Source organism: Eptatretus burgeri, chromosome 10, assembly GCF_056783735.1.
Source record: "Eptatretus burgeri isolate ZD-2024b chromosome 10, Ebu_testis_v1, whole genome shotgun sequence".
Classification (NCBI taxonomy): domain Eukaryota; kingdom Metazoa; phylum Chordata; class Myxini; order Myxiniformes; family Myxinidae; genus Eptatretus; species Eptatretus burgeri.
Window position 1 is genome coordinate 106585954 of NC_140970.1, and position 24950 is coordinate 106610903.

The window sequence follows — 24950 nt, forward strand, 5'->3', positions numbered from 1 at the left end:
GCGGTTGTGGTGAAGCGGTGGTTGATGTTGTGGTTGTGGTGGTAATCATGGCGGTTGGTCCAAAATAAAGATAGTAAAAGAAAAACGGCTATCCTGAAGAGTCGCAGCTCGCATAAATGACATGTATTCCCACTAGACAACGGGTTTGGGCCTAACTACACATATACTTGCCGAGATACCTCACCTAAGGGACCTGAATGGTGGTTTGCGAATTTGGTAACCACAACAATATATATATATATTTTTTTTATGGAAGGGAATCACTGACTCCCTTTGGGTCCATATAAATATATATGTTTATTCATACACTTTGAAAAAGGTATAATAATATAATGTACAGTCAATAAAAGCGTATTACAAAGTAACAAGAAAACTTTTTTTATATACCAATTCCCCTAAATGCTGCCATTACGCCATTATACGGTAGCTGTAAGTTAGAAACACGTTCAGTAAGTTCTGTGGTCGTCTGGAAGACGTCAAATACGTCTACATACGTCAATATGCGTTGGAGATGCGTTACACATGGGTTCAAAGCACGTTACTCATAGGTTAGAAATAAGTTTCGGGTACGCCAGACATTACCTCGACGTATTTCGACTTATGAGTAACTTACAAGTAACGTGCGTCAATGATCGCATTACGTGCCTCCAACTTATGGCCAGCGTATGCGCAACGTGTGAGTCATACGCTGGCATATGTCGACAAATTTTGTGCATGCCCAAAATTTGTCGATGAGCTCGGCGTACTACGACGTATGCCAGCGTGCTTCAGCGTGCTCTTAACGTATACAAAACTTACCCATAACGTATTTGACGTGTGCCAGCGTATTCGCCAAATTTTTCATACGTCGGCATACGCTGGCTAAAACGTCAAGGTGTGACAGCCCCTTTCACTCAGCCTGGGAATTCTTTCACAGAATCTCTCTCTCTCTCTGTCTCTCTCTGTCTCTCTCTGTCTCTCTCTGTCTCTCTCTGTCTCTCTCTGTCTCTCTCTGTCTCTCTCTGTCTCTCTCTGTCTCTCTCTGTCTCTCTCTGTCTCTCTCTGTCTCTCTCTGTCTCTCTCTGTCTCTGTGTCTCTCTGTGTCTCTCTCTCTCTCTCTCTCTCTCTCTCTCTCTCTCTCTCTCTCTCTCTCTCTCTTTCTCATTCATGCCATCCTGTCTTCATTTATCCTACCCTTCTTCCTTCCCATGGTGCACTGAGTCCTGTGGTGAGGCAGTTGCTCTGAAACAACTTGCCTTCTTTTCCTGGAAGGCTAATCCAACCGAAGGCAATCTCGGTGCATTCCAAAAGGTCTGCAACAAGTGTGTCCACTCTCAAGAGAGTCAGGAAACAACATCTGTCCAACCTCAAGAATAGACTTTCAAACTTGTCTTCGTCTTCTTCTTTCAGCTGCTCCCGTAAGGGGTCGCCACAGCAGATCATCCGTTATGATCCGCATAATGATTTGGCATAGGTTTTACGCCGGATGCCCTTCCTGACGCAACCCTGGTCGCCTCTTATGACACAGGGATATCTCCCCCCTCTAAATCCTGGTGGCGTCTTGTCAAGTTTGTCTGTTGTTTTCTCCCCTTCCATCGTTGCCCTCTCTTCAAATGGCATCACAGCCGACTCCACTCGTGAGAAAGCTGAACGCCTCGGTTTTGTGTTTGCTTCCAAAGCTTGTGTCCCTCACCCCTTACTCTCAGGTCCCATCCTTCTCAGTCATACCCAACTGCTCCTGGACTGTCTCTTTTGCACCTGAGAAGGTAGAGAAGTTTATTTCAACCCTCAACTCTGATTCTGCAATTGGACTGGATGGCATCAGCTCACGTGCCCTAAAAACCTGCTCTGCTGTTCTTAAACAATCTCTCTTTGCCCTTTTCACCCTGTCATTTGCCTCAAGTCATCTTCCATCTCTGTGGAAATCGGGAAACTTCACTGCATTACATTAAAAGGTGCAAAAACGGATTCCTTTAACTACAGACCTTTCAGTTTACAACCAATCATCAGCAGGGTCTTGGAATCCATCATTGCAGTTATGAAATCCTTCCCTTTCTTCAACAACCCCATCTCAGATCACAAGTTTGGATTCAGACCAGCTCATTCTACCTTGGACATGCTGTTTTATACTCACCCAGCAATGGATGGAGGCCCTCCATGTTAGACATGACATCAGGGCAGTCTCTCTGGACACATCTCGTGCTTTTGATGCAGTCTGGCATCCTGCCTTACTCTCAAAACTCTTCCTATGGCATCCAAGGCCGACTCCACACATGGCTTACTGACTTCCTCTGCTCTCTGGGCCAACCTGTGGCTCTCAATGGAATCCTCTCCCTGTCAAGGTTGGTGTGCCACAAGCCAGTGTTCTCGGCCCAGTCCAATTCCTGATCTTATTCAATGATCTCTCTGACTCTGGAAAATCCCCTTTATCTATTTGCTGATGATTTCACACTCTGCCATGACCTTCATCTTTCAGACGGGTAGGCTGTAACCTCTTCCCTCTCTTCAGACCTGAAAAAAAATCACAAGCTGGTCAACACACTTGAAATGTATCTTTCAATCCTGACAAATCTCACACTCCCACCATCTCTCTCTCTCTCTGAAACGACTATTTGGCAAACCCTCTCATCTACTTTAACAATCCTCTTGAGGAAGTTCAGTCATTCATACTTCTGGGTCGCACTGTCATTTCTTGGACAAATCACATTTCAAAGTTGGCCTCCAAAGCCAGCTGCCTACGGGGCATCATGCGTTGTACAAAGTCCTTCCTTGGCACACCTGAACTCCTGTCCGCCTACTGGGCATCATCCGTCGTACAAAGTCCTTCCTTGGCACACCTGAACTCCTGTCCGCCTACTGGGCATCGTCCGTCGTACAAAGTCCTTCCTTGGCACACCTGAACTCCTGTCCGCCTACTGGGCATCATCCGTCGTACAAAGTCCTTCCTTGGCACACCTGAACTCCTGTTCACCTACAAGGCCTTAATCTGCAGCTTGATGGAATACTGCTCTCCCCTCTGGTCTGGTTCCCTTGCCTCACATCTTGCTCAGTTTGGCACCATAGAAACCAAGACCATCAAGATTATTGAAATATCCTGTGATGAAGCTGTGTGTGAGTATCAGTTCGCCATCGCAGGCATGTCGGTGTTCACTGTCTTCCACCACCTCATTTTTGGTCCTCTACCCTCTGCTCTTTCTATGCTTCTGTCCCTGGGATGTTCCCCTTAATGGGTTAAAAAAGAAGGTCATGATAACCCTAAACACCTGAAGGGGATTAAATAGATAAAGTATTCTGAAATGAAGAAGGGAAGACAAAACCCCATTAAATATTGTGTTGAAATTGTAGTTTAGTAAATATTCTAACAAATGTACTTTACTTCATTCTTAACTGCTGTAACTACTCCAACATGGCCACCTTGCAGTGTACAACATTGTTCCCGCTTTTTTTCCAGTTACAAGCAGAGGGGGTGGATGAAACGTGTGTGACGTTTGTGTTGCACGAACAGGATCACACCCTTGGGAATGCCCTCAGATACATGATCATGAAGAAGTGAGCACAAGCATTCTTCCCGTCCTCTTCATCATGTTCCTCTCTGTTATTTCTCCGATTGCTTTTATTCCTATTGCTACCTTACACATATCTCACTGTCATTCTAAATAGTGGAAACAAACGAAAAGGATAAAGCCAAATGCTGTTCTTCATTTTGTTTGTTGTTTTTGTTTTTTAAACTATGATTGAAGTGTTTAATTTTCCTGGTACAACACAATTATCTCAAAGCTGTCTCACCTGGATTTGAATCCTGACAGTTATAAACTGTCATCACTGTTTACAGACAGGATAAGTCATCAATGTGGGTGCCGTCCCTCGGGTGGACGTTAAACTGGCGTCCTGTCCGTGGAATCCTTAATGCTCATTAATGAATACTGGCAGTGTCCATCGAGAAGAGAAGGCAAGCTACTGCCGGCACCTTGAACATATTACAAATTGCTGGCCGAACCAACAGAGGGAATTGCATCAGCGGCGGAGCCGTGCCTCATTAGTAATACAACCGGCGGGATGATTTTGGAATTGAAACTCAGTCCAATATGCATTCACAAACAACAACCATAAAATGAATACTGACACTGTCGCCAAAGCATTTTAAATTGTCATTTTATATTGTTATGACAGGGTCAGTGAGTTGTTCCTTGTCCTCAAAATGTGATTGCTGAAGCGCGTTGCGCCTTCAGCCCGTGAAGCGCGTTGAGCCTTCAGCCCGTGAAGCGCGTTGAGCCTTCAGCCCGTGAAGCGCGTTGCGCCTTCAGCCCGTGAAGCGCGTTGCACCGTCGGCCCGTGAAGCGCATTGCTTCGTCAGTCCGTTTTGTTTTCACTCCTCTGTCTGTCTATCGCCTGCAGGTCACAATTTTAAACCGATCTTCACGAAACTTCACCACATGGTAGAGTTTGTCAAAAGGAAGAAGCCTATTGTTTTTCGGGTTAAAAGGTCAACAACTAGGTGGTATTGTTACGAATTTGGAAGCCTTGTGCACACAGACAGACAACCATCCCCGTAGCTTAATTATTTGAATAAGTGTGTGTTTCTAGTTAGGGCCCCCTACCTGTGTCTAATGGGAATTGCATACATGCGCTGCCAAGTTATTTTGAAAGTTCGGATTTGAATTACATCCATAAATATTCTTCGACAACAACAGCATCACCCTCACCTTTACCTCGCTCTGGCCCAGATCAACTACAACTACAACAACACCAGCATCACCCTCACCTTCACCTCACTCTGGTCGACGCCATGGCGCCGTGGTGGGAGGAGTTAAAGGAGGAGCCTCGCGGCGGCCCTCGACCAATCAGCGTGCTGCGAGTGAGGTGGCCGCCGCTCAGCCAATCAGACCTCACCACGGTGAGAAAGGCGGTCCACGTGACGTCACCACTCCCCCGGGCCAATCGACGGACTTGCCGCTTGTTTTGGCCATTGGGGAAGGCGAAGAGCGATTCTGCGTGCCAAAACCAGCCAATGAGGAAAGACATACACCACGACACCGAGGTTCGGCTGACGGGGGAGGATAAAAGGTCAGGCTCAGTTGTTCGCGGGGGGTGGTTTTTCTTTTGAAAGTGATTTTTATTTGGAAGGGGAGTTTCTTAGAGAGGAGTTTTCTTTTGCAAGAAGAGTTTCTTTTCAAGCCTCGTCATCTTCTATGGTTCGCCCGCAGCCAGTCTTCGTCTTTCCAGTCTTCGCCCTGCCGGCCTCCGTTCGCTGGGAGCCCGATCGTGTGGACGCCTGGGCTACTACAGATCCGAGTCCTGCCACCCCGCCAGCTCAACGTACAGGTCCGAGGCTCGAGGCGGACAGGTCCGAGTGCAGGCTCTGGTCTTCAGCTCGCCTTTCCATCTGAGCTGGAGGCCTCAATAAAGGCCATGGCCACCGTTTCGTGTGTGTGTGTGTGTGTGTGTGTGTGTGTGTGTGTGTGTGTGTGTGTGTGTGTGTGTGTGTTTGTGTGTGTTTGTGTGTGTTTGTGTGTGTTTGTGTGTGTGTGTGTGTGTGTGTGTGTGTGTGTGTGTGTGCGCGTGCCCATCTGTAAGTAGGAACTGTTAAGTGCTTTTTGCCTTGTACATACTGCATTTCTTATAGTCTGATAACTCTGCCCTTTATGTGTTCCTTTCACACCTATTGTAAAGAAATTTCCATTTGTTGAATGTATCAGCTCATTTCTGTTTTCTTCATTGGTTTAACACGGTGCTTGTTGGGGGATTAAAAAAAGGCCGTTGTTGCCGTAGTGGTGTGCATTTGGACCGACGGGACCTTGGTAACCATCCTCTCGGGTTACGCACGGGTCGAGCACGGAAACGACTCGTCCCGTTCGAGCTCCGTCGAGGGTGTGAATACTCGGTAGTTCGCCACGTGGGCCTCAAGGTATTTTGAAGTTTGGCAAATAACCCTGTACCACGTGGTTGATTTATTGACGATTCACGGTCCTGTAAGGGACCCGTATCCTCGGAGTTATCCGAGGGTGACGATCTAGATTCTGGGTGTTCGGTGGAGTCGACTCTGCAGCTCCATCTAGCGGTCGCACTCGTTGCCGATACCCGGCCCACAACAGTATTTCTAAAATCCTCAATTTTCATCTGATTAACTTGAAATTTGAAGAGGATTTATATTTCAGGTCACTGAATTCAACCAGCCAATTATTTTTGAGGTCATCATGGACCAAAAGGTTAACATATGCCAAAGGTCAACAACCGAGGTGAGATTTCTGGCATTGTCAATTTTCATCCGATTGACTTGAAATTTGAAGAGTTGCACATTTGGTCGTTTAATTCAACCACCAATTATTTTTGAAGTAAACTTTGTTTTATGGATTTTGCAAGTACCATGCTCTGCACGACGACGTCTTGTTTGTTTATCTGTTTGTTTGTTTGTGTGCAGGATATCTCAAAAAGTTGTGGGCGGATCCGGATGAAATTTTGTGGATGCATTGGGTTTGTGACAAGGAAGAATTGATTCAATTTTGCTGAAGATCCGAATCTGGATCCGATAATATTTTTACGTGATTCTTCACCATTGAGAAATGGAACTAAAAATGATATGTAGCACGATATCTGAGGAAGTTGTGGACGGATTCGATGAAACTTGGTGGACAGATTGTGTGTGTGGCGAAGACGAATTGATTCGATTTTGGTGAAGATCCGAATCTGGATCTGGATACGAGAATTATTTAATTTTAAAGTGATTCTTCACCATTGAGAGATGGGGCAAAAACGATATTGCACTGTATCGCATGATATTTCAAAAATGTATTGGGCACAATAAGTTCTTGTGGATCAGGCATTACATGTCGGAGGGATGCGCTACCGAGTGCCCTTGTTATTGTTGTTGTTCTTATTCTTATTTTTGTTATTCTTGTTCTTGTTTTTGTTCTTGTTCTTGTTCTTCTTTAGTCAGGTTCCTTGTGTCCATAATTTGCCGTTCGTTGGAATTTTTTGGAGAGTAGCTAACCCCAACATTTTTGGAAAGCTTAAACAATACCAAAAACAGAAAATCCATGTTTCACATTTTTTTCAGTGCATATAATTTGGTCAAATAGGTCGTTTTGGGGTAAAAACCCATTTTTTTTTTTATTTCAGCTCTGAAAATTAAAAATTAATCACAAGCAAGCAACTGATGATGCATAATTGTTAACTAGAGGACAGTTCTTAATATAGAATACATATATCTGTATTTTGAGCAATGGTTGCCATGGAAACGGCTATCATTTTGTCGAATTACCGTTTAATGTATTGCTTTCAAATCTTGAAACAAGTAACGCATGAATATGGTGATCAGTGAAATGTACTTAATGTCAAATATGAGTTTGTTGCCAATTGGCATCACTGTCTCTAATGTCACTCATCATTGCCATCGTCATCATCACTATCGTGGTCATGCCGTTCAATGTTTGAGTCCTCGTCATTCTCACACAAAGTGCTGCACATGCAAAGATCAGTGCATGTTAAGTTCCTGGCCCTGCAGGAACATCTCTGTGATGAACATTCTGTCTTGCACTGGCACCTTATCATCTCGATAATTGCCTTTGGTGCAGGGAAAATGTCTGTTGTTGTCGGTTTGAGTTGACCACTCATGTCCTTGTGGAAGCCATTCTTTAATGGATCAAAAAATGTTTGCTGAGAAATTGCTGCTTCACCCCAAACGTATGCCTGGATATGTACCCGCATGATATGCTGCCTCAGAGCACAGAGAGTTGGTGGTAACTTGTCATTCTCAGCCATGTTCTTACAAAAGAGATGCCACCAAAGTTCAGGGATGCTGGAAATATTGACACCACTTAGACAATAACCTGAACAGACAAATCTTGCTAAAGTTGTGTATCGGACTATAGGTCCTCTGACAGTTCAGCATCCTTACAGAGCATAGCAAAGGCATCTACCAAGTCGTCATCGGCCTTCATGTAGCACTGGAACCACATTGCCTTACCATGTCGAGCGAACCGCCCAGTATTATCGGCACCTGTGAATGCGTGGAAGGCTGGCAATGCCTGGGCTCTCTCCTCACCTCGAGCCTTCCAGATTGGCTCGATTTTGACAATGCAAGATGCCATTGAGATAGATGTGTGTCTTGGCAGGAGACGATAGTTTGCTCTGGCAAGAACCAGAACATCCGTATCAGGTGAGAATATCATCAGCTCAATATCTCCTGTGTGTCGCAAGACATGGCAGACATGTTTCGTCCAGCAAGACCTGTGGTACATAACGTCAATTGCATGTGCATCACTTGGCGCTATAGCAGTGTTCAATCGAGTCATAAAAACAGGGTTCTGAGCTACATCAACAGCTTCTCTCAGTGATTTACCCGCACTGTCACTCCGTACAAGGTAAATAGGTTGACCATCAGTCCTCTGGCAAAAGAAGCACAAAGCCTTGTCATAGGGGTCTGTGGATGACCGAGTGAATGGTGTGGAGGAGCTTGACGACGACGTCTTGACTCCAGACATACTTCGGGCATTTTTCTCTTTCGACCTGCCCCTTTGGCTATATTCTACCCTGATAGTGCCTGATCATAACGAACCCTGGCACAACGAATTTGGTCCTTGTTAGTTGCGTTGGAATTGCATGTTCGGTGCCAGACAGCCTTCTCCTTTTGCAACAGTTCTGCTGACATCCCCTCAAGTCGTTTATGAATCTGTACATAATCACCATCCTGTAAAGTGGCTCGCTCCTGCATTGTCTCTATCAAACGGCAGAACGACTCGACTTTTGGTTGCAACACCAAGGACCTTTCAGGGAAGAATTATCTTGGCACAGGACAAATTTTGTCCAGTTCGTTGATCCTTTCGTCTGGCATGAATCCTTGCCACTCAGTGGTACTTCATCCATCATGTTGTTGGTCCTGCAAATATAAAAATAAATAGTCAGCTCATGAATGTCAAATCTAGCATATGTGATACAGCCTATAAAACTCGGGCTGTGCCTATGTCTAGGGCCATACCAAGGGCACAAATAACATTCATCACCATAAAAAGCAAATAGAAGAGAAAAACAACATCCTTATTTTCTTTGACTAATTTATTGACCTAAACTTATGTGATTTAAACGGAAGATGCGGGTTCATGTCGCAATGATAGAACTTTATTAGAATCCAAAAATAAAAGCAGAGATGAGTGGGAAATCAACAATACGTGCTTTCTCCATGCCAGTAAACTAAATAGAAACTCCAAATAGACTCCCTCTGTAATTCCAACCCCCGGGCACAAAGCTAACCTAATCCTATCCTATTATACAGCAGTTAATCTAATGGAACAAAATACATCAGTGAGTGATTACATTGATGGTGACTTTCTTTCCGGATAAATGAAAGCACGAACCAGCACATAGGGACATATTTAAAAATCAACCCGAAATAATAGAAAAAGGATAAACACAAAGCTATAACATGACGACTGGCCGACTTCCAACTCCGAGCCTAACAGGAAACGCAATTAAAACCTCCAACCCCGTGGCCATTCAAACCATAATCCGACCCCATACAGAAGAACATAAAATGACAAAAAGGTACATGCGCCTCAAAGGTTATCACAACTTACCGAAAAAAGGAGGAAAGGTGTTAAAAACCGAATATGATGAAACGAAGCTCCGAAGTAAACTGTCATGAATAAACGAAGCGAACTGAAAATTACGTCATTGTGCTGCACGTGCTTGGACGCGCGCCACGCCACGCCACATCACGACGTCATGCCACACCCAGCAACCGTAACCAGAGGCGATGGCATGGCGTCGCGACGTGGCGTCACCTATGTTCCCTAAAAGATCACTTACAATACATCAAACTACAAAAACTTAAAATCAAACGTTTTACTACTGAAGGTGCCAAAACCTGATATTGAACAAGAGACACACCAATGTTTCATTGCACAGATGGCCGTTTCCATGGCAACCAATTGTTCCAATACTTGAAAATCATAATACTTATGTGTAAGCTAGTCATGGTCACTATATTTAACAATTATTTAGGCCATCCGATGGAAAATAAAATTTAAAAAATATATATTAAAAAATGGTAATTCCACTCCAAAAATGCTGTTTCCATAGCAACCAATTGTTCCAATACTTGAAAATCATAATACTTATGTGTAAGCTAGTCATGGTCACTATATTTAACAATTATTTAGGCCATCCGATGGAAAATAAAATTTAAAAAATATATATTAAAAAATGGTAATTCCACTCCAAAAATGCTGTTTCCATGGCAACCGACAGTCAAAATGCAACATTTTATTGTCTTATAAAATCCATTGTTAGCCATTTAACAGTAATCTGTCATCAGTTGGTTATTTTGTATTGTTTCAGATTTTTTTTTTAAATTGGAATTCAAAAAAAAGCGTTTTTCACCCCAAAACGACCTTTCCAAAAGTTGAAAAAAATGTGAAACATTTTTTTATTAAAATAGATTTTAAACTTCTCAAAAATCTATAGGTTTGCTACTCTCCAAAAATTCCAACGAAATTGCACAAGGAACCTGACTACTTGTTCTTCTTGTTCGTCATGTTGTTCTTGTTCTTGTTGTTCGTCTTCTTCTTCTTCTTCTTCTTCTTCTTCTTGTTCTTATGCTCGCCGAAAGAGAGGATATTGCGTTTTGGTCCGTTTGTTTGTTTGTTTGTTTGTTTGTCTGTCTGTCTGTCCACACAGAACTTTTGTGTTTTTCTCCACAACCACTTGTTACATTGAGACAAAAGTTTCACCATAGGTGCGACTAGTCATGTAGAATGTTTTAATGATAATTATGATGTTAGCGGTCATGTTATGTTGTGTTGGAGCCATGTTGGAAAATGGAAAACTGTGGACCTCTATCTCTGAAACAGCACAACGGAAATAATTGAAACTTGGCACATGGCATGAACTCCTCATGGGGAATAAGTCTGATTTTTTTTGATTTTTTTTTTAATGACATCATGGGTGCCTTCATTATTACATCATAATTGCATATGTACAACGCTACATCTGATTAGTATGAAAAATTTTGAGGGTCATCTTGAGACAAAATGGCCTACAGAAAATTTTTTGATATCGGTCACGTCATTCGGCAGCCATATTGTTTAAAAATAAAAAAGAACCTTCAAAAATCTTCTTCTCTGAAGTGGCTGAACAGATTGAGGCAAAACTCTACACGTATAACCGCCTATCCAGGAGGAACAAAAGGTTCACACAAATGGTGTCATAGGTCACATGGTTTGGCAGCCATATTGGATTTACCCTAAAACCCACAACAAATATTATTCTCCAGAATGGCTGAACAAATCGAGGGGAAACTTCACACAAATGTTTCCCAAGCTATGGGTGTACAAGTTTAAGAAATAATTGATGTCACATGGTTTGGCAGCCATATTGGATTGAAGAAAAACATTTAATGTTTTTTTCTGAAACTGCTTTATCAATTGACGTAAAACTTCACATTTATAATTATGATCAAGTATTGATGGGAAAGGCATGTTTTAAATTTCAACTTGATCGGACACATGGTTTGGCAGCCAGAATTATTTAATTCTTTGATATGGGTTCTTTTTAGGTTATCTCTACCGAGATAACCTAATAAAGCCGGACCAAACGTCCGTACGTCCGTCAACAATTTTTCTTTCCGATCTTGATGAAACTTAGATGAATGTGGGTAGAGGTCAATGAGTGTTGCACAACGATATAACTTTTGTCCAGGTTAAAGGTCAGGGACGAGGTCACGAGGTCACGTAAGTTATAAAAATCGCCATTTTCAAAACCTATCTCGTCTGCCATTCTACAAGGTATTCGGCAACTGTTTATTGATTATGATAGTAAAAAATATTATCTTGTATCTAACCGGACAGATTTTTGAATTTCCTTCCCGTTTGATCGTCACGTGATCTGGAAGATGGCCAAAAACGCCGATGCGATTCGCAAAGAAGGAAGGAAGGAGAAATGAAATATAAATATAAAACGCATTTTTAGCCTTTTATATTTATACATTTTCCGCCGAAGGTGCAAAAGTTTCAAAACCCGAAATGTAAACGTCGGCATTTATTTTCAAAATATAATTTCGTGCGCGCAGTAGTCTTCGGTCATAACTGAACATTGAGAACTTGTGGTATTATAGAGATGACCATCACCCCCACACGGGGGTAATTTTTGTTTTTTATTTTGAATAAGGCTCCCTTGGCTGTGCCTGGATGGGTTTGTGGGTAGAGGAGTAGCAGCTGAAATCCGAATCCTATCCAGGTTCCTCCTGATGACTTCATCTTTGCTTTTTCTTTGTTTGGGTTTCTTCTGATGATTCCAATGCAGGACTGTACCCATTTGGTGTTCCATTTGATTTGAATTGAATTTATTTTAATACCATTCGAAATTCGATTGAATATATATATATATATATATATATATATATATATATATATATATATATATATATATATATATATATATATATATATATATATATATATATATATATATATATATATATATTTTTTTTTTCATCATTCGAAATTCGATTGAATATATATATATATGTTTTTAAACCATCATGGGTCAGTGTCAGGTGTCCGATCAAAGCGGAATGCCTTGGTTACCTGGTCATCACTGCCAGCAGTTGTACAGTGGCAGTTGTAGTTGTCTCTCATTAATTACGTCACACAAAATACACCACACAAAAGAAGTCCTGGCGAAGGTCTGCAATGTCTGATTGCTCTTTTTCTTGTTGTTCTTGTTCTTCTTCTTATTCTTGTTATTCTTCTTACACAATAATTATTCCCATGTTCTTGTTGGGTTGACCGGGGAAGCTCTTTGAAATCTTTCACGAACCAGCTGGTCAGGCCTAATGTTCGACTGAGGTTATGGTAAAATTTGTAATTTGATCAGGGTGCTGGCTTGGCAGTGACCTACTCGTGAAGGATACCGTAGGATTTTTATCATCTACCAACTAATGCCAGGAGTCGGGGCACCCATTTTAAAGTGTTTGCGAGGGACAGCACACACATCAATGAATCACCCTGCCTGTGAAACACTTGGGATGGCGTTTTATAGCTGGGTCGGGATTTGTAAGCGGGCAAGACGGGTTCGAGGCGAGTGGGCATACCTTGGCCGTCCTGTTAGCCCAGAATAATAAAAATATAAAAATTAAAAATACTTATATAGGATAACATTGAGTGAAACTATATGAAATGTGATGACAGCTAACATCAGGCAGAATGAGTATTAAATGAAAACATGGATTTACTAACACAAGTCATGAAACTACCGATGTTTCGTTTTTATGTGATTTGATTTTTGAGCGTTTAGGAGTGAAAACCAGTGATTAGAATCCAAAGCCACTGAAACGTACAACTGGAGAATGGTACTTGGTTGAGCTGCGTGTGTAGCTTCAGTTAATGGGACGTGTGGTGAACCCTTGACCTGGGATTTTTTTTTAACACGCGTCTGTCCTCCGGCGTCGTTTTTCTTCCCTCACCATCCGACCGGTGTCACCACCACAAAAGACGACCAAAATCTTGAAAACATTTGTTGTGTGTACTTGCATGAAAAGGGAAGGGAAGGGTGGGGTGGGGGGTGGAGAGAAAGATGGGATGGGGGGAGTTGATCATGAGTGGCAATTATGGAATATGAACATGCAAGTTGACCCTTTTATGGAAATGAGGTAAAGTCCATTCCCATAGTACGCTGTTCAATTATATTGCATGTTGGTTGCTCTGTTTATTTATTTATTTTTGACGGCTAACCGATGTAAAATGAGTTTAGCCCCTTTATATATTTATTTATTTATTCAGTATCTCTTTTGGCTGAACTGCGAATAGCGTTTTAATGTCGATGTTTTGTCACGGCATCATTTCTTTCCAGACTATTTTCAGAATGTACAAGGTAAGTAAATTGAGAGGTTACGTTTATGAGGTCTGGACGATGCACGAGCATGGTGGGCCAAATAACCGAAACCCCCACGGGTTGGAAAATATATAATTACCCTTGTGAGGTAAATTGGCATGACTCGGTTGTTCACATTTCAAATGGTTAATTTGGCTCGCAGGGCATTTTAACCATCGTACTTGGCATTAAGCTGCCTGGTCTAAGCTCGATCCCCGACGGCATTGGATTTAATTAAAGACTGCCATTCTGATGCAGTGCCAGCGAGGGGCTCATTTCAGAACATGCTGTCCTTTAGTTGGGATATGAAGTCCTTTCCCTTCTGCATTTAGATTGCAGATGATAAAGATCCCATGGTATCTCAAAAAGTTGGCTGGGTTGATCCAACTTTTGCAAACTAACCTTTTTATATTGCTTCATTCACAACAATCTACAGCTCCTGAAAATTTGATGCTTGATCATTATTGAGCACATGTTTTATTTCATTGTATATTTTTCTCTTGCAAGTCTAGTCTCATGGAAAAGCGAGATCACCGAGCGTATTAAGTGACAGTAGTGAAATTGACGAATCATCAATGCAAGCAAGCCCCATCCTCTTGTTCACTCGAAGATTTAGATTCCATAGAATCCAGGAGAAACTGATATGATTCTGAACCTGCAGCTCATAGGCAAAAGTTAGATCCCCCTTTGCTACAAACAACGGCCTAAGCCTTGACTCTTTATGATCTTTACTATCCAAAAGGTTTGGGATGATGGAATGCTTTCTTTTCACCTGGATGACACCATCTGAAATGTCACTGAATCGGCTCGAGGCCATCTCAAATTGATATCCTCTCCCTGTGTCACCTGCAATCTGTGGTTGTGTTGCGCACTATCTACTTGATGCACTGCTTCAACAAGTTCTCCCAGCCCAGCAATCTGCATCATCAGTGACCACGAGACGCAGCGTCATGCTAAAAACCTCACCTTCTTCAAATTCCATTTAAAAGTCCTTCAACATCCACTTTTGAATGTATGTTTCTGGATTCCTCAATTGCCACATCGAGTACCTTTGCAGGCAAACCCTCCCTACAGGGACTCCAGCGGTACATTAAAGGCCCATCAATATCTTCTCTGGATGGACACCCATTAAAATATGTCAACAGGAAGTCGTGCCATCTACCTCTCTAAATCAATGGAGGGAAAAATAAAAATAAATGCTTCTCGAGCTGAAAGACCATTACTGAAGTTGTTGTGGTGACTGATGGTGCAACATTGATGTCATCATGCTGTTGATTGTGTGGTACATAGTTGACTCGTGAACATGCCAAATTGTAGGACAAAGGTAGTGCAGTGTATAAAGTTCAGGATAGCATTACATTCCAAAGCAATTTTTGAGAGAAAAAATAAATAAGTAGAAGGCCACTCTTCGACGTCTCGCCGTTTCCAGAAATGCCTAAGCCCACATTATTACATGTCAAACATACTTGTACCAAGTTTGATTAAAATCCCTGAACCCAGATTCAAAATATTAAATAATTATAGCTGCCAGACCATTCGTCCAATGAGGTCAAAATTTAAAACTTATATTCCCCATGACAACGAGATCATCATAATCAAAATAATAACCAATTACTGCATCGTAGTTCCATGAAGAAAGCCAAACGTAACACACACACACGTCCTTACAAAATCTATTTTGTTTGAAGTTATAACCTTCACTTATAAACAATTTACTGATTTCCCAACTGCCCGGATCATCAGCTGGGCAGCATTTATCATCGAGGTTTCGATCCTTTCAGCCCAGAACCTCTCTAAATGGCGGGTCCACAACCCTGGTCACAGGTCCACATCAGTAGATTACTCAACATCAATGTACCCACAACCCAAAGTTGTGTCCAGTCAGTCAACTCAGCAATGCAATATCCTTATACAATATTATTTAATTATTACTTTTATTTAAGGTATTACTCCAAATGACTAACTTTAATCATACACCACTTTATATAATAATGTATTAACCGATAAACACTTTACCTTGAAGACGTGTCCATTACACAGCACCTCCATCTATCCATAGACTCAAATTGTCATTCAAATATTCAAACTGTCATTCACAACCGATTTTAATATACTGCACTGCGTATCCTAGCAACCACAAAAAATATTTTCATGCTTATTTATAATGTAATTTATAACCAAGAAATAACCGTGACCTTTTCACGTCGATTGATGAAGCGGTTCAAGAGAAATAATTTTTTTAAAGGTTTTAGGGTAAATCCAAGATGGCCACCAAATCATGTGACCGATGTCATCAGAGGTGGAGAACTTTTTGTTGCTCATGGATAGGTGATCATACCTGTAAAGTTTTGCCTCAATCCATTCAGCCATTTTGGAGGAGAAGATTTTTGAAGCTATCCATGTTAAAAACAATAAGGCTGCCGAACCACGTGACCAATGACATTTTTCCCCCCCCCGATACAATTGAGCCAGAGATGACCCTCAAAAATTTTCATACTGATTGGATAAAGTGTTTGACACATGCAATTATGACATCATATCGAAGCCATCTATGACGTCAAAAAGAATCACACTTGTTTCCCATGGGGAGTACTTCACATGTGCAAAGTTTCAATTTTTCCATGGAGCGGTTTCAGAGATTGGAGGTCTAAAGTTTTTCCTTTTTTTCTAACATGGCTACCCACACCACTTGACCTATGACATCATAATGGTCATTAAAATGTTCTCCATGAATAATCACGCTTGTGGAAATTTTGTGAAAATCTACATGAAAATTTGTGTCATTTGGATAAGAGGTTGTGGAGAAAACAAAATCAACATGGACAGACTTGTGGACGGATGGACAACCCGAAAACATCATGTCTCTAGTGACTCCGTCAGCGGAGGCATAAAAATGATTGTTTTCAAAAAAAAAATTCTTTGCCTCACCTTCTCACTTCGACAATATGATCACTTCTCTCTCCACCCGCTTTTGTCATCGCTTACTGAACCAACTCGTCCCCCACATTCACATCTGCACTCCCTTTCTGTAGAAAATGCCGTTGAAATAAATACGTGCAGTTGGTGGCTATCGAGAGTGTTTGTGAATTTCAGTCTCCTGCCAACTTGCCCTTTTTCTCACCCCCTTTCCCCCATTGTCTTCCCATTACCACACATTTTAGCCCTGAAGTGGTTTTCTGTGGCTACAGCATCACACACCCATCCGAAGATAAAATCAACTTGAGGATACAAACAAAAGGCAGGTGACCGAGATTGTTTTTATTTTGAGCAAATCTTCTCTTGGAATACTCGGATTGAAACTATCTTGCGTGTTTTAACTACAACAACAAGGGATGTGTGTTTCCGTAGGAGTTCCTGCCATCGATTCATTCAGGAGGGGTCTTTGTGAACTCACCACTGTGTGTGAGCATGTCCTCGCCACATTTGAGGTGAGCTCCTGATTGTGTTTGTTCATCTCATCAAATGTCAGCTGTTGCTCAATAGCTATATTATTTGGTTGTGTGTTGCTTTTTGTGGGGTTTTCCTGGATCTTTCTGATGTGGAATGTGATACCTCTAAATGATCATCATGATCTCCTGAATTGGGTTGGCTTATCAACTACAAAAAACCAGGAAGAATTCCCATATTTTTATGCACGCACTGGTCGCACCCTGTTCAGGTATATATTGAGGAGCTTAATAGGATCTAATGGCATTCTAATTACAAAATAAATAAATAACAAAAAGCAATTGCATTGTAACAAAGCATATATTTATTTATACTAATAATATTAACAACAATAATAATAGTATCATTTGGCAAGAATAATAACAAATGTATAATCTCTGCCCTGGCCCAAACACATCTGGGCTTGGTGAAAGGGAAGCTGATGCTCAAGCAGTGCAGCAGGCAGGTGTGCTACAAGGCCATGAATACCTATGGAAATGGTCCTTTCGGAGAGACATAGTGAGAGTGTGAGATTTGTCAGAATTGAAAGACATGTTCCACGTGTTGGACCAGTTTGTGATTTTATCCAGATCTGCAGTGAGCGAAGAAGCTGCTGCTTGCCAGTCTGAGGGATGACCGATGGTACGGCAGAGGGTGGAGTCATCATGAAGCAGATAAAGAGGATTTTCCAGAGAGTCGGAGAAATCGTTGATGAAAACCAGAAAAAGAACAGGGCCCAGAATGCTACCTTGAGGAACTCCAGCCTGCACAGGAAGAGGGGATGAAAGAACTCCATTTAGGGCCACACGTTGACTGTGACAGGAGAGGAAGTCTGCGAGCCATGAGTGGAGATGGCCTTGAATACCATGGGAAGAGAGTTTAGTGAGTAGGGCAGGGTGCCAGACCGTGGCAACAGCACGCGATATGTCTAGAGAGATGGCTCTGATGTCATGCCGGGCATTGAGGACCTCCGTCCATTGTTGGGAGAGCAGAAGCAGCATATCCAGGGTGGAGTGACCTGATACAAATCCAAATTGATGATCGGAAATCAGGCCATTGGAGAAGAGGAAGGATTTCATGTCTGATGCGATGATGGATTCCATGATCTTGCTGATGATTGGGAGAAGGCTGATTGGTCTGTAGTTGCAGGGATCTGTTTTTTCACCTTTTTTATGCTGGGGCGGTAATGTTTGCTGAAAACATCGACCATTCCCCGTCAAAAATTTTTTTATGCACATTCAGCAACCTTTGTCGAGGTGATTGGGTCCACAGCACAGCACAGCACACCTCAAGGTAGCACAGCGGTTTGGGATCGCCCCCTCATGGTTTCTCTCTCCCTCTTGCGGCAGTGCCCCGGTCGGACAGAGAAACTGCGGGAGTCCCGTTCGCCCCACACAATGACCTGCGTGGCTCCGAGAATGCTCGTTCGGCAATGAGGGTCGGTAGATGCCCTCTCTGAGGCAGACGCCCTCTCACGGAGGTGACGGAAAGAAAAAGAAACGAAGAAGAAGAGGTGTTGTGGTCTGAAAACAAAAAACGCTTGTGTGGAGATGTGTAAGATGGGAAGAATTGTATATATGAGCGAAGTGGAAAGAAAGTAGAAGCGAGTGAAAGGGCAAAACTCTCTACAGTTTTGACGGACTCCAGCAAAAGGCGGGAAAAGGCAACAGAGCTCAGACTTCTATCTCACCTCGAACAGACTGACTGACCGACCAACAGATTACAGACTTCGAATGACAGACCCCGAATCATTTTCACATCTCCCTTGTATTCCATTTTCTCCTCCCCTTGTCCTGGCAGTCCCGGGGTTACTTTCCTCTCGCTGGATGCACCCGTGGTGGTTAGGAGACATGTTATTGATGTGAAAGGGCTTGAGAGTGCATGTATTGTTGAGGATAGAAAAGATAGAGGGGGTGGAAAGGAATAGAACCTTTCCAAACTCATGCATGCAACACATGTTTATCTCGTGTATAAAATCTAACTTAATTGCAAAACAGATTACTAAGACATAACTGATTACTTTATGTGTGTGCTTTGACCTGCCCAAGAGGTGCACGACTTCCGCTTTTGGGCCCACAACCGTCACACTACCCCCACCTCTCCATTCAGCCTCACTCGAGGCTGCTTCAGCCGCCTCCATTCCTCATTTCTCCAGCTCTTTCTCCCCCTTAAGTTACACAACTCCACCTACTTTCACCTTGTTTTTGTTTACAATTGCATTCCTATGAAAAATAAAAAAATACAAGTCTGAAGACGACGATGGTTAACGAGCGGTATTTGACGATGTCAATTGTTTCAGAAGTCAAGGATGAGACAATGTGATAATTTTTGACCAAGTTATAATTAATTATAGTGGCCTTCAATCAACAGCTGCAAAATGTCGAAAACCCGGTTTTGTTCAACAACTTTCAAAATTTGACCTTTGCATAACCTTTAAAGGTCACAAAACAATGTTGTGGACATTAAAATAAGGAAACAGGATACTTGCTATAGCTTATTGGAGTTAGTTCGTCGAAGAAGGTCGAAAACCCGGTTTGATTCCCACAACTTTGAAAATTTGACCTTTATGGCCTTAAAAGGTCAAAGGTCAAGGATTATGACCTTTGGTGCAAAACTTCCTCTGGAACATTCCAGGAACAATATAACGTCATATAGGCTACATGGCATTTCACACTCCTCGGATAATTATCCATACTTTGATGAAATCAGCGTAAAAACAAACTTAAAGGGGGCGCCACGGGCAAGGTGTTCGAGATAGAGCAAAATGGTTTCAAGACTTTAGGTGAGGAATGACCTCAAGATTATGCATAAAAAATATTGTCATCTGAGCTCTCAAAGTTTGGGCGGTCGTATGATTTTTATGTCAAAATTCGCAATTTTCTAAGTTTCTGACCTTGTGACAAAAATGAAAAATCGGTCGACAAGTTTTAGATAATTCATTTTGCTATTCAAATAACGAAGAACCCATTCCATTCAGTCAATTCCCTAGAAGATAGATTGTTTAATCTGACTCCCTCCTAAAATGGCTATTTTTTGGGTTTGGCTCTGCGCACAATGGGCGTAGCATGCCCTCATCCAGGAAAACACAACTAGACATTGATATCGAACACATAACGAAGTTTCATCAAGATCAGATCAAAGTCCAGGGAGTTATGCTCTGGACAGAGACACACACACACACACACACACACACACACACACACACACACACACACACACACACACACACACACACACACACACACACACACACACACACACACACACACACACACACACACACACACACACTAAAGTGGTCACTCTGGCTGGTGCTCGTGAACCAAAAAATGCTGCATTGCGTAACTACGGCTACCCAACTTATCTTCAGCAACTCCCCATTTGAATTATGTACATGTGGGGGAAAGGGTGACTTGACCAGGTGGGCACTCCTCACCCTCATTCAGTGTCTAGAGTTCTTTTTAATGCCTCCTCCTGCTGCCTGGCATTGACCCTTCCTCATGAGCCTTGGTGGCACTCTTCAGCCTGAAGGGCCTGCATATTTACCCTGGGCCCACATGGCTGCTCAGCTTATGGTGAATCTTTTGGCCCATATGGCTCGCATTACAACGAAAAGGCCCACTGGCCACAACATGGGACCACATCGCCGCTCAACGTGGAAGTCCCCATGGCCCACATTGAATAAGGTATTTCGGGTGTTCAATGGCCTCTCTAAGCAACTCGGTGAGTTCTCTCAGCCTTCACTGGACTATTTCCATGGCAGGAAGCCCATAGACTGTGAACTATCGCCCCCCAGTGGCCTGATGACAAAAACAAACGGGTAAATGGCATGGCAAAATGATAATGGCAGGGTGGCAATGGCAAACAGGCAAGTAGGCAAGGCAAACTGCCAAACTGTGCCGGCAGGCATCGCTGGCCGGCCTCTTGTTGGTGTACCCGTACCAGGGAATAGGAGGGTATGAGTGGCAACGGATCAGGTGGTCGGCTATGTCCCTAACCTACCCGTCCCACTAATCCTTCTAACTATCGACCCTTGGCCCCTAATCTACCTCCTAACACAACCCTGGCGTTGCCCCTCTAATCCCTGTTCAGTAAATATATCCCTGCCCCTTTGTCTGCTAACCCTATCTTTCTAGTCTCTCTAACTAAACTATTATTTAACTAGGCTATCTGCCAATGGTTCTTGTAGTCCATATCTCTCAGGAGAAAGTCAGAGCCTGCATTAAATCTTCTCAGATGGGGTGATTCCAGAAAAGGGGGATGAAAATTCAAAAATGTATGGTGTGAAGGAGGAACCTTTTAACTACCATAACATCTTAACAATTCATTTTATCATCTTTAACATTTCGACCTCTCACATTAAGTGGTTCTAAATAACCAATTTAACCACGTGTTGGCATCTGTCCATGATGGGCCTGGCCCTCTATTTTTCCTTCCATACCTTTTGTATGATCTTGGGGTCGGGCGGTGTGGCTTCCCTGGCAGGACCTTCCTGCATTTCACAAACTTGGCATGCCAGCTACTAACGTTAACCCTGCCCAAGTTGTCTCTCCTGAACTAATGGGGGTGGTCTCTTCCCGCCTTCCCCACTTCTGGTGCCCTCTCTGGCACGTGAAGCTTGGATCTTTCTCCTGGGGTGTCCGGCTCACTCCACGAACTTCCCTGGCCCTTCTGGACTCCGACGTACTTGGGCCTCTCTGCGTCCAGCGCCGGGATACCCTCTTGTCTCACTGAACCTTTTTCCCAATAGCCATACCCCCAGCCTGTCAATGAACTTGTGTTCCCTTTATAAGTAATTCTTTGCTTGGTTCACACTAACATGTAAACAGTATCTATTCCTAAACAGTTGAATCTATGCTAACTATCCTCCCGGGTTTCCTTGGTAGGGAATTCTTCCCTCCACATTCACCCCTTCACATTATAATACTCTCGCACTTCACTCATTCCACTCATTCAATCCCCTCCCCCATACTTCCTTTACACAGCTTCATCCCTCAGGAGAGAGAATGGTGCTGTACCCTACCTATTATACTTCCTCTAACTAACTTGTGCATTCCCGTCATCCTGTGATACGAGCAAGCTCCTTTTACCTAATTGTTGCTAAACTACGAAACTACCCACTAAATGTCATCCATCCCTAAGTCTAGGCTATTGTCTCCTATTGCTCCTGGGCTCCCTTCTGGGCCCAACTATTTATTGATAGTGCTCCTGAGCCCCCAATGGGCTTTCTATTCCTAGTGCTCCAGAGCCCCCATCTGCAGAGGTACTCTGTTCTGCCTCAATCACCTGCACATCCGGAGTGACCCACGGTGGCACTTCCTCACCCTGGTGAGACCGTAACCGCTCCACATGGACGATCTGAGAGAGGGTTGTGGCCCCATTTTGATGTTGTAGACCTCGTCACAGATTTGCGACGACAACACCCAGACCTTGCCAAGGCGAAGTGAGCTTAGGGCAACGGTTATGATTATGATGGTGTATAAACTAGGTGATGAGGATGTTTAAATCAAAACAAAATATAACTCGTACATTTAAAATGCAATGACTTGTAATTGAAGTCCAGTTGATGATGACTCCTTCCGTCATTTCTCCAGTGATGGGTGAAGAAGAAAGGGTTTATTGACTTCGAGCCGCCATTGCTTTAAAATGGTGTCGAAGATGGCAAGCAGAAGAGAAAACTCGTTCATTGTTGTCGTGGTTGTTCAGGCAAACAAACAAAATTCACTTTGCTCGATAGTCTTGGTGATGTCGAACAAAAGTCACTATTACTGTAAATATTGATATGTTGAGTGACTCGTGAATCAGAATGTGCACAGGTTTGTCAGGAAAAGCATGAGAGCTCCAAATCGTGTCGTGGTGATGAGCTCTCATTGGCTGAGCCTTGCAATATCTGCTGCATCTATTGGCTCTCTGGAAGGACTCGCTGATTGGTTACGAGTGTTCACACGTTTGCTTTATTTCAAATATTAAGCTGCTGTCACACCTTGACGATTTAGCCAGCGTATGCCGATTTATGAAAAATTTGTCTAAAACGCTGGCACACGTCGAATACGTTATGGGTACGTTTTGTATACGTTAAGAGCACGCTGAAAAACTGCCATACGTTGTAGTACGCTGGCTTTAAACGTTGTACTTTTGGGTTGTCCTCAAATTTTAGCATGCTTGAAATTTTACGACGTATGCCGGCGTATGACTCACACGTTCCGCTATGCTGGCCATAAGTTGTAGGCATGTTATGCGATCGTTGACACACGTCGACGCACGTTACTTGTAAGTTACTCATAAGTCGAAACACGTCGAGGTAATGTTTAGCGTACCCGAAACTTATTTCTAACCTCTGAGTAACGTTTTGTAAGCACGCTACAGGAGCGTTGTTCACACTTTGCAACACGTTACTTGAAAGTTCCTCATAAGTCGAAACACGTCAAAGTAATGTTTAGGGTACCCGTGACTTATTTATAACCTATGAGTAACGTGCTTGGGAATTATTTGTAAAGCATGTCCTATGCACAAATACACATGCAGATGTATTTGACGTCTTGAGGATGGCCACAGAACTTACTGAACGTGTTTCTAACTTACAGATACCGTATAATGGCGTATTGGCAGCGATTAGGGGAATTGGTATATAAAAATGGGGTTAACAGGAGGAACCTGTCAGTGTTCCAGACTCCATGGTGAGCAGATGTCCATGTCATCCGAGAGATGGAGGATCCGGCAAGGCTGAGACGAGAATACCTACTAGCTGTCCTCCAACATCAACGTGACCTCATCGAGTTGACACTGCACCAGTTGCGTGCCAATAGAGCCGGGAGAAGAAGACGTGAACGGAGGAGAAGGAACTGGGTCAGACCATGGATCGGGAGGCGACGCCATTACGGCATATATGACCAGCTCATGGTGGAACTCCGGAACAAGGACCATGCATCCTTCATCAACTTCCTGCGAATGCCCCCAGCGATGTTCGACGAGCTGCGAGCCAGAGTGGATCCAAGGATAACCAAGCAGTACACCTCCTACAGGGATCCGCTTGAGCCCGGCATGAGGCTGGCACTGAGCCTGCTGCTGTTGGTGCTGTGACTGCAGTGCTGTGGAAGCGATTTAACTCGTTCAATGAAAACGATTTCAATTGCCGAGCACCAGCATCCAAAAACAATAGGCGAGTGACAGGCATTTATTAAAAGTGAAGTTGCAGCCTATGAATAGAAAACCTCATGTAATCGTCGACGATATGCTGCCACGCTATGCATACGTTAGACTATCGTTGGGCATAGGTTGTGGACACCTAAAACACGCTAATCAATCGTTGGTATAACTTATCTATAAGTTATCGAAGCGTTCTGTGTTCATTACTGGTACATTATGCATTTGTTCAAGTCGTTTTGAATACTTTAAAAACTGAAACAAAAAAATAGTTCATCGTGGGAATGAGAAAAAATAAATTAGCCAAAAAGAACATCGAACAATGGTGCAAAGTAGTCTCCTATTCGTGGACGCAATGAAGAAACATCATCACCCACACCCTCCCCATCACGCTCACCTACTACAACTGACATGGACCTACTACTCATACTACTACTACTACTGATACTACTGACATTGACATCTACTCAACATGGAGTCTGGAACACTGACGGGTTCCTCTTGTGAAGCCCATTTGTATATACCAATTCCCCTAAACG

At 42.9% G+C, this 24950-nt stretch overlaps 1 protein-coding gene across 6 annotated transcripts in view; it reads left to right on the forward strand.

Annotated features, from left to right (window-relative positions):
* The window catches only part of LOC147019378 (DNA-directed RNA polymerases I and III subunit RPAC2-like), a 220622-nt gene that overhangs the window by 19923 nt on the left and 175749 nt on the right, over window positions 1–24950 (forward strand). For all 6 annotated transcript variants that reach the window (XM_085899865.1, XM_085899866.1, XM_085899863.1 and 3 more), the window contains exons 2-4: window positions 3431–3528; window positions 17004–17080; window positions 17191–17270. In XM_085899865.1, the coding sequence (XP_085755991.1) occupies window positions 3431–3528; window positions 17004–17080; window positions 17191–17270 (255 nt within the window). The remainder of the gene's footprint in view (window positions 1–3430; window positions 3529–17003; window positions 17081–17190; window positions 17271–24950) is intronic.